We start from the raw sequence: 15,060 nt of genomic DNA on the forward strand, positions 1-15,060 counted from the left end.
GAGATTATCCTTTGAAGGTGTTTTCAAAAGACAAGTTCCTATTTCATTCCTCTCAACTTCTGTATAAAAATATTTTTTAACCATCACATTTTAAAAATATTGTTGTGTTTTTGCTTTCGAGTCTCGAGATTAGGAAGTGCTTACCTTCTGGTAGAAATGCCAGGTACTTGTCAAAACCTAGTAAGTTCAGATCAGAGAGTAGTTTTATCCCAACAAATCCTTGATATAGTGCCCAGCCCCAGAGTAAAAAAAACTACAAGATTTCCACACGTTTCCCTTTTTACCCCTTGAAATCATCTTCAGATGGTGGCTACAAACATACAACCAACCAACCTATCATGATAAAAACCTGTTTGACAGAGAGAGTTGCAACAAAGTTCCAATATTAAGGTTACAAGCTAACCAAAAAGTCAGTATTGGATCCAAATAAATCAAGCTCTATAATTCAAAATGTTTCTTCTATAGCTCCTCGACTTCAATCCAAATAAATTGAACCTACCACCTGAAAATATAAATCAATGGAACAATCACTCCAACAAAAGAAAAGGCTTTTATCAATCTCCAACTAAGCTGAACACTAAAAATGCAATTCAGCTTAGTTAATGTCAACCTAAATAATGACTCTTTTTATCTGATTGTGAACTGTTAGCTGGGGGCTCCTCAGCACCACAAGTGGTAAGAGTCCCATTAGCTGCAAAGAGAAGAACCTGTAACTCCCTAATGAAAGAATACAAGAAATCCATTTTCTTACAGACGAGACCAAAAGCCTATTTTACACCACCTGTCACAAGCTAACCTATAAATGCACATGAAAGCTGAGTGAATATCAGAAGCCAGATGTGAATTGAGGTGCACATTGGAGAAGGAAATGACAAGCCATTCCTTCAATCATTTCTGTCAGCAACTGCCCTCAAAATTATGCCCAAAAGAATCTTCACATCAATACATCCCCTTGAAGACAGGATTTGTTCGGCATATGCTTGCCCCGTATTCCTCATACTCAGCTTTTGTATGACAAGCCTGTGCACAGAACCATGAATTTTCATAGTCATACAAGAATGTCGACTCATGTAATATGATAATATGCATGGAATACCATGTGGAATCAACAACAATGCAGGCAGAATGGTCCTTTTCCTATCTTGATAATCATCACTCTTGTTTTCTGCCTTAATAGTCATGAAATTATATTACAATCCAAAATTATTGCATGTAGTGTCAACCATAGAAGCAGCATAGAAACCCACTTGATCAATGCAGCTATAATGAAATGTCTAATCATGCAACATTTGTTGAGTGTCACTCCATAGCAAAATCAATATGTTATTCACTTGACATCAAATGCAGTGCTTAATTAAATTAATGGTCAGAGGCGCATGCAACAAGAAACTCCCTGGAGAGGCTACATTACCAGGGCTCTGGTTAATTTAAACATGTCTTTTCTCCTATTGCCACAAAAACTTAGGCAACAGATGATATAATGTCATGTCTAATTATACTTTAAAGATGGAGGCAACATGGTCCTGCTAAACCTCTTGCAAGGCCAATTCAACTGGTATATTGGAATGTTGGGGCTTCAGCAATTTCATCTGGTTTCAGGGGAGAAACACTGGTAAAACAACTCTACTAATAGTTCTCCGGCCATAGCCAGTGTGGTTTAGGGTTTTTCGCCCATCAAAAGAATTTATATGGGATTCCCCAATATATCAAGGAACCTGCTGAAGATAGAAAATATGAGATCCAAGAAGGAAGCAAAACAAGCACAATGTAGCTAGCATGCCTAGAACTTTCATTGAGAAAAGTGGAACAACTTGATTTCCTCTTCAAGGCACAGGATACAAGGGACATTTGAAAACCATTCATAAAACTGTGGATGCTTAAAAAGCTAAAAAATATAGGAAGAAAGCCCCCTCATAATATCTAGGTGGAGGAAAGAGTGGATGGTAAGGTCAATCCAAAAGAAAAATGTTAAAAAGGTAATCTACTGCCTTAAAAACACCAATATGTAAGCCTTGCATACATTAAATACACTTTCTTTTATACACATTTTACGACATCATACACGTCAAGGAAGCCTTTATGCTCAATCCTAATATTACAGAGATTGCTTTCAGGTCGAGAAAAAGGAATTATGATATGTGACTGCAAAGAAACCTTGGACCACCATTGCATACTTCCCAACAGGGAGCATTTCTAAGTTGGATTTGAAATCAGTGATGGACAGCAGAAGGAGATTTTATATATACAACCAAAGAAAGGAGGCTATTACTGCTTATGCATTGGTATTAGATATTAATGTTGTTTTTCATGGCATCCTGGTGCAACTTGGAACTGCTGGACACATGGAGCATTTATAGTGATAGCTCTTGCAACTTTATTTTTAAGACCAGTGAAATGAGATTAGGGAGGTTAGGGTTTGACATCTTTGAATTCTTTTTGAAAGGGAAACTGACAGTGCTTCCTGGGGGAGTAAAACTAACTGTTGTATTAAGTAGTAATTAAAATCATCAACCAAGAACACAAAAGGGGACATATCATTATGGTTGCAGCTTGAAGAAAGAGTCATACCGCAAAAAATTCGGGTGTTGATGCAAGTACAGAGCCTCCAAACCAAACCGCATACCTCTGGATAGGATGGCTGACTACATTGACTTCCACTGGTTGTGACTGGGGGGGCAAAACAAATCCGGTCAGCCTTTTTATATCATTAATAACCAAAGTTATATTACATTCTAAAGAACATAATGGGATAAAACCCAAAATACTTACTTTTACTTCTCCATCAAGCCGAGAATCAGAAGCAAGAACCCGAGCATCCACAATTTTTTTTACATCACGCTGCAACCTTCTGTGGAAGTCCTTGAACATGGTTGATCCTCCTGATAAAACTATATTCTGAGACAAATGTCAAAATCAGACACACAGATTGATGCATGAATACATAAACAGCAATTAAAGCTGAGTAAACTCATGAATACAGCTGAACACTGAAGAACGTGCACAAAAAAGAAATAAACAAACCAACAACATTAACTACCCAACCAATCCCCATTTGATCAACAAGACCCAAGAAATGCAAAGCAGCTAATTCAATCCCCCATTTGCCCATAAGAGCAAAGACCTTAGAAGCATATCTTTCACCACCAAACACTACCTCTTTATACCATCAAATGTTCTGCTATTCCACTCTTTCCAAGTGATTCAGAATACACATAGAAAGATCAACTGCCAAACCACCATGCATTTGGCTCCCATAAAAGCACCATGCCAGCTAAGCAAAACATCTCTAATTGAACAAGAAAGAACCCAAGATATATTAAATAAAGAAAAACACCATGGACCCATAGTTGTCAAAAACTTATGATACAATGATACAATCTTTTTTTTCTTTTTTTTTTCATGGAATACATATCATAATCCATATCCTATCTTAAGTGCATCTTATGAAACATATATGATACACAATATGATACATGATGTAAGGATATATACACTTCCTCCAAAAAACTACCACATTCAACAATAAACTTCCAAAACAACTTGCCCAACAAGGCCTAACTGAGAGGTCCAAGGCTCCTGATGCCCAACCCTCCTAATTGACTTCTCAAAACAAGCCCACCTCACTAAATGACTCTTCTTTTGTAAAAGGTCTTCTTCCTAAAGGAATACCCTCTAAATTGGTGTCACCTTGGACTTACAAAAGCCAAAGAAAATGGTAAATTGGTGCCGCCCACTCTACAACCCAACTGATTAGCCAACTACAGCTCCCAGTTACTGGCTGGGCATTGGCGAGCTGGACCGACTCTGGACCCTAAAATTCAGTTAAGACATCTGAACAATATGTCTAGAATTTACGAAACCTAAAGAGTTACAAAGTTCTGAACAAACCATCTTTTTTTCTTTAATCTGAAAATGACAATAGATGGTAATAATAAATGGTTCGATATGGGGCATCAACCCAAGATGGAGGAATTTCCTTTTTTCTCCTTTTGGGTTTTCAGGTCAGCAGAAGACTTAAGGATACGAAGAATGAAAACAGACATGGAAAAACAGTTGCTGCTATATCATTTCAAAAGAGGGGACCAAGGCCCTCTCATGGCTTAGTCCATTTAGGCAGCCCCAAAGGCTAATTGAGGATTTCATTAGCTAAACAATCAACAGATATCACCTTCTTTTAGGTAAGTTTGATCTATACTTTACCATTGCCTCTTCAGCAAAACACAGCATTTACTGGTCATGACATAGTCCGGTTTATAAAGATCTAGGATATGTTTTACAAGTAGGCTAATGAACTTGGATCAGGATTGCACTGTATGATAATAATTCAGGTTACACACAAATCTGAATTGGCAAGTATTGTCTGAACTCAGTCTAAGCAAATGGAATGCATCCTCTCCTCACCCTTCCCATTTAGGGCTGACTCAATAATACAAGTTGAAGCCCTAAAGCAAAAACCAAAATAAATAAGGCAAGTTTACATTTAATATTATATTAAGAAATAATATAACCAACTCTTTACATAGAAGAATATGCGTTTAAAATACATCCCCCCATTTCTTAATGGATATTACATAATTTTTTTTTTCGATTGATAAACAAGCAATTCTACTATAAGTGCTTGAAAAAGGCACACCAAAGTACACACAAAGTATACAAATAGCACCAAAAGGCAAGCAAGAGGAAAAGAACAAGAATGAACCACCACCCAATACAAAACCAAAGCCCAAAAGACCTAGCAAAGCAGAAAGCTCTTGACTGATCTTCTTGCTTCTTTTGCTCCTAAAACCAAGAATCTTCCTACTCCTTATATCCTCACCATTGGGACTGACAGCAAAAGCACCTTTGATTCCTTAAAGCAAACTAGATCTCCCCAATCCCTCCTTAGCCTTTTAACAATTACTAAATCCCTAGACATCATCTGAAATTTTGTTTCTTGAAGGCATACCAAATCCCGCTTTCTACAATCTATTCAATGTATATGGGAGTGAGGTCGCCTCCATGACCTCGTCTCCTTTGGTTTGTGGACGAAAAACTCTTGGTTCTTGGAAGGGAACCTCTGGCTGTCAGACGTGAGAGAAAATCGTTTGCTTCTGAAGTTTGAATTTGCAGATAAAGCGAAGAGGGTGTCTAAATCAGGGGTGAGACACTTCAGAGGAAGAAGCTTCCGTCTAGAAAAATGGAATCCATCCATTGGATGTCTTGAGGGAGATGGAGGGGTGCGCGCCTTGTGTGGGTCAGAATTTTGGGCCTCCCTCTGCATCTTTGGGGAAGAAGCCTCTTCAAGAGGTTTGGAGACTCTTGTGGGAGATTCGTGGTTGTGGATGAAAACACAACCGAGCGCCGGAATCTTAAGTGGGCTAGAGTCCTCGTAAAAACCAGAGATTGGCAGCATCCAAGCTCGTTGTAGGTGGTAGCTGGTTCCTCTTGCTTCGCTCTACAACTTTGGTGGGAAGAAGAGCCCTGCATTTCCACTATGCTCCCTTCTCATGGGCTCGGTGCAATGAAGCTTAGGGATGACGAGGTGGCCCCTTCACGCGCTGAGGGAAGTGTGGGCACCTCGCCCTCTTCCTCATCCTCTCCGCAACCTGAAAAGCTATCCTCGCCGGTCTTGGGAAGTGGTGCCCCTGCCTCGGACAAGACCGTTGCAGTTGACTGCCATACCTAAGCCTACGAAGAGGAAATGGGCCAACGTTTAGATGCTAAGGCCCAATCGGGCTTGGCCTGCATTAAAACCTTCGGGCCTGGGCTGGGGAAGGCCCACATCTCTGCCAAACTGGGGAACCCCTTTAAGCCCATTGTCTTTGGCGACTTAAGGCAAGGAAGCCTTAGATGCTCGCCGTGTCAGAGGAAAGGAATCCCTGCACCGATTCCTGCCACCGCTGGGATCCCTCAAATGGAAGCATTGTCGCCTGTAGCTGAGACTTCCCCCCCCGGTCGAAACCCACAATTCTCAAGGTAAGCTTTCTTTACCTCCGATCTCCTCGAGAGGGGAGCTCTCTTCTTCTTCTACTCCTTTCTGGGATACGGGGTTTGAGAGGGAAGGAGGATCCTGTTTTGGTCTTGTGGAATCGACGCCAAGAGAGGCTGAAGCTTTGTCGAATCCCCTGTCCATGATGCTTAGAGATGGGTCGACAGTAGTTCTGACTAAAACCCTGAGTTCTGATCTGGAAAATGATGTGGCGAAACAGAGAGATCTGTCGGTTGTTCCTCCTTGTGAAAAAGGATGGTCGGAAGAGGAGCTTTCCAAACTATTTCACTTTAGTAAAGTCATGGGAATGCCTGTCGAAGGGCATGAAGTCAAAATTCTGGCCTTGCTTAAGAAACTGAAGTTGAGGACTGGAAGTAGCACCCTTTGCAAGAGACGTAAGAATAAAAAATCTTGCACTACCCTTTTTGAAAGAGAGTTAAAAAGATTGGAATGCTCAGTTAGTTATGGGGGGACATCAGGGATAGCTAAAAAATCTGGTTTGAGCTCCTGGGAATTGATTTCAGTTGATTAATGAGAATTAAAATCCTTTGTTGGAATGTTCGAGGGCTTAATGATATTGAGAAAAGAAAGTTGATCAAGGGTGTGGTGAGGAACCAGAAACCAGATTTGGTTTGCCTTTCAGAGACGAAGGTGAAAGAAATGTCTCTGCAATTGGTAAAAAGCATGGGAGTAGGAAGATTTTTTAATTGGGCTTCAGTGGATGCTAGGGGTGCGGCAGGAGGCCTTTTTCTCTTTTGGGATAATAGAGTCTTGGAGAAATTAGAGGTAGAAAGCGGGGGGTACTCCGTCTCTGTTCGTTTTAGAAACTGCGCGGATGGCTTCTATTGGATTTTCTCTGGAGTGCACGGGCCAGTGATTGGTTGCAAGAAGGAAGATTTTTGGGAGGAGCTAGGAGCCATCCATGGCCTTTGGGAGGACCCTTGGTGCATAGAAGGGGACTTTAACGCTCTAAGATTCCCAGAGGAAAGAAGGAATGCCCTTAGACTCACAGCTGAAATGAGGAGATTTTCAGAGGTGATAGGGGAGTTGGGGCTGAGGGATTTTCTCCTAGCTGGAGGCCCTTTCACTTGGATAGGGGGTTTGAATTCTCAGACTGCCTCTAGATTGGACCGCTTCTTGATTTCGGACCAATGGGAGGACCACTTTTCTGCCATCACGTAATCTACTCTTCCTCGTCTGGTTTCTGATCACAGTCTCATAGTCCTAGAAGTTGGAGGCTTCTCTTCTGGCAAAAGCCCCTTCCGTTTTGAAAATATGTGGTTGAAAATAGAAGGTTTCAAAGACCTAGTAAGAAGCTGGTGGAATGGTTATTCTGTTGAAGGCTATAGCAGTCACTGCATTGCTGAGAAACTCAAAGCGCTAAAGAAGGATTTGAAGAATTGGAACAAGGAGGTGGTAGGAAATGTCTCGTTCAATAGAGCAGAGGCCTTCTCCCGCCTGCAGTGTTGGGAGGCCAAGGAGAATGAGAACTCTCTTACTCCTGGAGAAGTGGAGGCTAAAAAGCTGACTCTTGAGGACTATAAGAAATGGGCCCTTCTGGAAGAAACTTCTTGGAAACAAAAGTCAAGAGAAATCTGGTTAAGAAAACGTGATAAAAATACCAGGTACTTCCACAAAATGGCCAATGCTAGGGCAAGGAGAAACTTCCTGTCTAAAATTGGAGTGAATGAGGTGTCTCTCTCTTCTAATCAATGTTTTAAAAACCGGACTGGACCGGCCGGTCGGACCGGTTCAACCGTCGACCGGTCACAAATCCGGTCCGGCTTGCCCTATTGAACCGTTTAACGATCAAACCGGTCACGAACCGCCTAAACCGGCGGTCGGACCGGTGACCCGGTGGAACCGGACGGTTCTAATCGAACCGAACAGTTCCAATTAGCCACCCTTTTAAAGGCTTTCTTATATAAAAGGCTTGGGCAAAAGCCCATGCTGGGCCTTGTCTCATAATGACACAGCCCACACCCCACTCAATCAAATTATGGGCTTAGTCTTGAGCCCAACAGATGAGGTAATGCATTGCCCATTTGCCCCTTAATGTGGATGGCTTTTATAGGCATCCTTTGCATCCTCATTTCACTTGGAATCCGATGTGGGATTGCTAACCAACCTAATCAATGAAAAAAAAAATAGCAAGTCCCACCCGTGAGGATTTGAACCTTGGACCCCAAGGTCTATAGGCATCCCAAGACACCACTCAGCTACACAGCTTTTGTTATCTTATATGCAAACAAAATAATATATATTGGATTTTAAATTTTTTTTATAATATTAAATAAAAATAAAATAATATTTTTAAAAATGATAAAATTAGTTTAAATTTTCATTTTTAATATATTCACATTTAAATATTTTACATATTCCATTTAATAAAATTAAAAATATTAATATGATTTAATTTGATAATATTATTGATTTTTAATTTATTCATATATATTTTAAAATTTTTATAATTATTTTTTATTTTAATAATATATAAATTATATATTTATGACGTCACCGGTTCGACAGCGATTCGACCGCAGGTCCGACCGGTGAACCGTGAACCGGTAACTTTTCCGGTTCGATCACCGGTCCGGTTCTGAAAACATTGCTTCTAATGATGAAATCAAAGAAGGAGTTTGCAGAGCCTACCAGTCTCTCCTCTCAGAATCAGGGAATTGGAGGCCTAGTATTAATGGTCTTAACTTCAAGGAGCTGGGGGAAGGCTTGGCCAGCAGCCTAGAAGTAATGTTTTCTGAGGAAGAAATTTTTGTAGCCTTGAGCAACTGTTGCGATGATAAAGCCCCAGGCCCAGACAGCTTCACAATGGCTTTTTGGTTGTTTTGTTGGGATGTTGTTAAATCAGAGATTTTGGGACTCTTTAGGGAGTTTTACCTCCATGGGACCTTCCAGAGAAGCTTAAATTCCACGTTCCTTGTGCTCATTCCTAAAAAGGAGGGAGCCGAAGACCTAAGAGATTTCAGACCAATCAACCTGGTAGGGAGTGTGTACAAATTACTTGTCAAGGTCCTTGCTAATAAGCTGAAATTAGTGATGGGGGAGGTGATTTCTGATTCTCAGCAAGCTTTCGTCCAAGGGAGACAGATTCTAAACGTTGTTCTAATTGCTAGCGAGGCCCTTGATTCTAGATTCAAAGACAACACACTAGGCCTCCTCCTTAAGATGGATATTGAGAAGGCTTTCGACCATGTCAATTGGGACTTTCTTATGGATGTGATGTCTAAGAGGGGATTTGGGCATAGATGGATTAATTGGATGAAATGGTGTTGCTCGACGGCTACCTTCTCGATCCTCATCAATGGGCGCCCTTCGGGCTTCTTTCGTAGCTCTAAGGGTTTGAGACAGGGTGACCCTCTTTTCCCCTATCTTTTCCTTTTTGTCATGGAAGCTCTTAGCCAACTGTTGTCAAGTGCAAGAAATGGAAGCTCTATTTCCGGTTTCAAAGTGGGAGGAAGAGGAAGAGAGGGGCTGATCGTGTCCCATCTCTTGTTTGTCAATGACACCTTGATTTTCTATGACGCCGATGCTAAACAGTTACAATATCTTAGCTGGACATTCATGTGGTTTGAGGCGATTTCAAGGTTAAAAGTTAATCTGAGCAAAACTGAGGCCATCCCAGTGGGGGAAGGCATTCCTATGGAGACTCTTGCCTCAGTCTTGGGTTGCAAGATTGGGAGTTTACCTACCTCCTACCTGGATCTCCTCCTTAAGATGGATATTGAGAAGGCTTTCGACCATGTCAATTGGGACTTTCTTATGGATGTGATGTCTAAGATGGGATTTGGGCATAGATGGATTAATTGGATGAAATGGTGTTGCTCGACGGCTACCTTCTCGATCCTCATCAATGGGCGCCCTTCGGGCTTCTTTCGTAGCTCTAAGGGTTTGAGACAGGGTGACCCTCTTTCCCCCTATCTTTTCCTTTTTGTCATGGAAGCTCTTAGCCAACTGTTGTCAAGTGCAAGAAATGGAAGCTTTATTTCCGGTTTCAAAGTGGGAGGAAGAGGAAGAGAGGGGCTGATCCTGTCCCATCTCTTGTTTGTCGATGACACCTTGATTTTCTATGACATCGATGCAGAACAGTTACAATATCTTAGCTGGACATTCATGTGGTTTGAGGCGATTTCAAGGTTAAAAGTTAATCTGAGCAAAACTGAGGCCATCCCAGTGGGGGAATCTTGCCTCAGTCTTGGGTTGCAAGATTGGGAGTTTACCTACCTCCTACCTGGGTCTCCCCTTTGGGGCCCCTTACAAATCCACTAGGGTATGGGATATAGTGGAAGAAAGATTCAGGAAAAGGTTGTCTCTTTGGAAAAGGCAATGCCTCTCCAAAGTTGGCCGGCTTACCTTGGTAAAAAGCACCCTCTCTAGCCTCCTAACCTACTTTCTTTCTCTCTTTGTGATTCCCAAGAGAGTGTGTACAAGGCTTGAAAAGATCCAAAGGGATTTCTTATGGGGCGGAGGCACCTTAGAGAATAGACCTCACTTGGTGAGTTGGAAGGTTATTTGTGCTGCTAAAAAGTATGGAGGCTTGGGCATTCGCAGTCTAGCTATCTTTAACAAGGCCCTACTTGGGAAGTGGTTGTGGAGATTTGCTAATGAGAATGAGTCCCTATGGAAGCAAATTATCTCTAGAAAGTACGACCTTCAAGAGGGGGGGTGGTGTTCCAAAGGTGTAAGAGACCATTATGGGGTGGGGGTTTGAAAGGCCATCAAAAATGGTTGGGAGAACTTTCGAACTCACTCCCTCTTCATCATAGGGGATGGCACTAGAGTGAAATTTTGGAAGGACTTGTGGTGTGAAAATCAATCTCTGGAAGATGCTTTCCCAAACTTGTTTAATCTAACCGTCAACAAAGAAGGCTGGGTTGTTGAGGCTTAGGAGGAGGACGAAGTTGGGGGCAGCTGGGGGCTTCGTTTTAATAGACACCTAAATGATTGGGAGGTGGGGGAAGTAGAAAGCTTATTAAGCAAGCTTCATCCTTTAACCATTAGAAGAGGTGTGGACGACTTGCTCTAGTGGAGAGAGAACAAGAATGGGACCTTTTCAGTCAAGTCTTTTTATAGCTCATTCTCAAGGGGCATTAGACCTCATTTCCAGGCTAGAATTATTTGGTCGCCTTGGGTTCCAACTAGGGCTAGCTTCTTTGGTTGGAAGGCGGTTTGGAGCAGGCTACTCACCATTGACCGCCTGAAGAGAAGTGGCTGGAGCACCCCCAACAAGTGCTATTTGTGCAAAATTAAGGAGGAAACCACAGATCATCTTCTTTTGTTTGTGAGAAGGTCAGAATGTTATGGCTTCTGATCCTCTCCCTTTTTGGGGTGCAATGGGTGATGCACTCCTCTATGAGGAGGAACCTCTTGGGATGGCATGGTTCCTTTGCGGGCAAGAAAAGGGAGAAAGCTTGGAGAGCTACCTCCCTCTACTTGATGTAGACCATTTGGAAAGAAAAGAATAGGAGGGCCTTCGATGATGTTGAGAGGAATGACTAAGAAATCAAATCCATTTTTTTTGTACACTTTTGTGAATTGGGCTAAAGTGTATATAGAGGAACACCTCTCACTTTAGCCTTTTTGGCTTTTAATGAAATTTCTTTACTTATCAAAATAAAATAAAATGCCTTGAAAATCTTGTCACTACCATTAACCCATCTAATATTTTCTACGAGCTAATTTTTAGCTTCATATACCAACTACAACAATTTCCCACTCTCCCCTGCCACTTCATGATCGTCTATCTTCTGCTCACTTATAATCCACAAAACATTTCAGCTTCTTAATTCCCCGTCAAATTTTGAAGATACATTTTGTCTAACTCTTCCGACCCTCCTGGCCCCTCACCTCTTTTCTAGCCTTCATTTTTCTGAGGAAAGCTAAAATCTCAACCTTGAAATCTACTAATGGTATGCCCGATCAATTGCTGAAAGTTGCCGAGTTGCTTGAAGACCAATCCTCTAGACACACCTCCTCCCTCAAAATTGAACCAAGATCTGCCCCCTCTTCCCTAGTTGTGTCACCCTCTAAGGCTTCATTTGTACTCTCCTCAACCTCTTCAAACTCCACCAAGGTGTCATTCACCAAAAACATCCCTAAAGGGTTGCAACCCTTTCCTAGGGGAGCAACTTTAGTACTCACTTCACATTCCTCCAATCCGAGACCATCCCTAGAAAGAGAAGAATAAAAAGTTGCCCGAATCCCCAAAGAAGAAACAAAGAGAGAAAGAGAACCTAGGTGTCTTTTCACCTCCACCATGAGGGCCTCGATAATGCTCATGAGGCACACCATCGACTTTACGAGCTCAAACGCGTCAACAAAAAAGGGAGGCTTATTGTCCTTCTTTACGCTACAAAGAGGAAAGCTTAGGAATCCCTCATGGGTTCTTTTCTCCTTGGCTTTAAAAACAAAAGTGGGCTTTACTCTAGCTTGCTTGGCAAAAGAAAAGAACAAGATCAATTTAGAGGAGCTCCAATAGGCCCATCCTCCCCCAACCCATAAGAAAAAGCTTCATTTGCTAAATAAACATGGCCTATTGCCCCTAAGCCCATAAAAAGCCTCTTTCAACTTAAATACCACCAAGGATGAAAATATTAGTTTTTAAGGCTATATCGGTAACTCAATTTTACAGATATATTGGGAAATATCAGTGAATATTTTGATACAAAATATCAATGAGGCAAAAACCGATCAAAATTCATTGAAATGTTGAAAAAATTCTAAGAAATGATATAAAAAGCAATAATAAACATTTTGAAGTTGTTTTGTTGAAGAAATTGATATATGTATGATATAATTTGTTAGATTCAAAAATAATATCATGTGTCAATAAGAAATAAAAATTTTATAAGCATATATTAATTATGATTCGACCTTAATATTGTGACATTTGATTATAATATGTCTAACTTTAAAATATATTTAACATTAAAATTATGATCTATTTAATTCAAATGTATTCAATGACTTAAAATAAATGATAATATATGTATATTTCTTTAATATTCATATTTTTTATATTTAATTGATAGATAAATGAAATAAAAATAAGACCTGAGAAAATTATCATGATATTTTTTATATTTTTGGTAATCAATTAAATAAAATTTAAAAATAAAATAATTAGAATTTATTTATTTATTATAATATTTTGTTTTTATGATATTCTTTAACATATATACATTCTTGCACAAAGATCATATTGAAGGGCAAACATGCCTAGTGGCTACCCAAGGTTCAAGAAAACCTTTTATCTTGAATTCGAATCCCTCGTTTGCAAGCCAACAACCAATTTTTGAGTTTTGACCAAGCAAAAAGATAAGGACGAGCTGTTTGACCATTTGACCAGACACATTGCCTGACCGAAAATATAGGGAAATTCCTAATAAATCGGCGAAAAAATTGAAAAATCCTAATATATCAGCCAAACTACCGAGAAATAAGCAAAAAATCACAAGATGGATATTTCCCCATCACATGTCGCTTCGGTGGCGACCAAAGCACCATATATCATCGAAATATTGGCGATATTTCACGATTTTTTAATCATTGGATACCACATCCTTTGTGTCAAATGAAGCTTAATCCTGAACCTGAAATGAATTAAGAGCAATTGGACCCATAGTTGTGAAAGGCAAGCTTAAAGTACACCTAGGCTTAAGGCACAATCACTCCTTAGTTATAGTACTTCATTTGCGAAGGCATGCACCTTGAAGGACAGCCATGCCTTGCCTACTTTACCGTTCCCTTTTAAATACTTTTATTCTTGAAATATCTAACTATATATTGAAATTTGTATAATTTTATTACTTTTTTGTTGAATGTTTCTTTTAAATTTTTGAAATGTTAATTTTTTTTGTTGATTGGATTGGATTTTAGATTATATCTATAAAATTGATATGCATAACTTGTATTTCACTTTGTTTAGGTGCATGGCTTGTGTTATGCCTTGAGCCTATGTCATATGAGACATTTGCACCTTGTGCCTAAACTATATGAGACTTTTGCACCTTAAGTGCACCTTGAGCCTTTTCAAACAAGTGGGCCATCCAAAACAACTTCTCCCAAATTGCTGCTACGGTCTACTAGGAGTAGAACCCACCTCACTACCAGACCCAACCCCACTTTTTTGCCAAGATCAGAAAAGGTTGTGCTCGCCACTTCTATAGCAACCACCTTATACCCCTCGGGAGAGACATTTTCAACCACTCCTACTCGCAACGCCTCATCCTTCCTTACTTTTCCACCAGCGCTTGCCTCCCCACTCCTTCCCTAACCTCTAGCCTATTGCTACCAAACTTTGTTTCGACTCCAATCATCCATGGTGGAATCTCTCACTAAACCTAAATGGAGGAGAAACAAAAAAATCCCACCACCCGTTGAAATCTCTCCCATTTAAGCAAACTAGGATCCTTGCTCACTGCAAATCACGTTGAAATTTCATGTCTTCATCCAAAGCTACAAAGCCCTTAAAATGGTCCCCTACCTTTTTAAACAAATTCTTTCCCCACAGATGAAGGGGGATAGCCCAATTAATCTCACCCACACTTTTTGGGTTTTGGGCATTAGCATCTCACTTATAATAACCAACTCCTGAAAACCACCTCTCCAAATGCAAATGTTTTCCCCTTAATTTTCTCGACCCTACCCATAGCTAAGGATAAAAAAATCGGAAAATATCATCAATATTGCCATGATATTTTAGGTGTCGGTGGGCACCGAAGCGACATATGGGGGAGAATATCTATCGGCCGAAGTTTCAGTTATTTTTCAAAAATTTTGCCAATACATTAGGATTTATTAATATTTTCACCAATTTTTTGAGAATTTCCTTATTTTTTCGATTGGTCAACACAGCTAGTTCAGTCAAACTAACACACATCTTGAGCCCTTTGCTTGGTCAAATTTGGTCAAGTCTCAAAATTAGCCTTGAGGGGATTCGAACCCAAGACAAAAGGTTTACCATAAACCTGAGCAACCATTGAGGCAAGTTCGCCTTCAATGTTATATAAGACCAAACAATATATATTTTAAAGGTCATCCTAAAAACAAAATATAAAAAGAATATATTAATAAAT

At 40.3% G+C, this 15,060-nt stretch overlaps 1 protein-coding gene across 2 annotated transcripts in view; it reads right to left on the bottom strand.

Annotated features, from left to right (window-relative positions):
- Positions 1–531: 531 nt before the first annotated feature.
- Positions 532–15,060, bottom strand: part of LOC100259418 (actin-related protein 3) — a 28,584-nt gene continuing 14,055 nt past the window's right edge. The window contains exons 7-9 of one of the 2 annotated variants that reach the window (XM_002285334.5): positions 2,770–2,895; positions 2,569–2,667; positions 532–1,020 (exon numbers count right to left, since the gene is read on the bottom strand). In XM_002285334.5, the coding sequence (XP_002285370.1) occupies positions 940–1,020; positions 2,569–2,667; positions 2,770–2,895 (306 nt within the window). In that variant the 3' untranslated portion in view covers positions 532–939. Of the gene's footprint in view, positions 1,021–2,568; positions 2,668–2,769; positions 2,896–15,060 lie in introns of those variants that run through there. The other variant, XM_010652567.3, reaches the window with a different exon arrangement.

The sequence above is a fragment of the Vitis vinifera genome, chromosome 1, assembly GCF_030704535.1.
Source record: "Vitis vinifera cultivar Pinot Noir 40024 chromosome 1, ASM3070453v1".
Lineage (NCBI taxonomy): Eukaryota > Viridiplantae > Streptophyta > Magnoliopsida > Vitales > Vitaceae > Vitis > Vitis vinifera.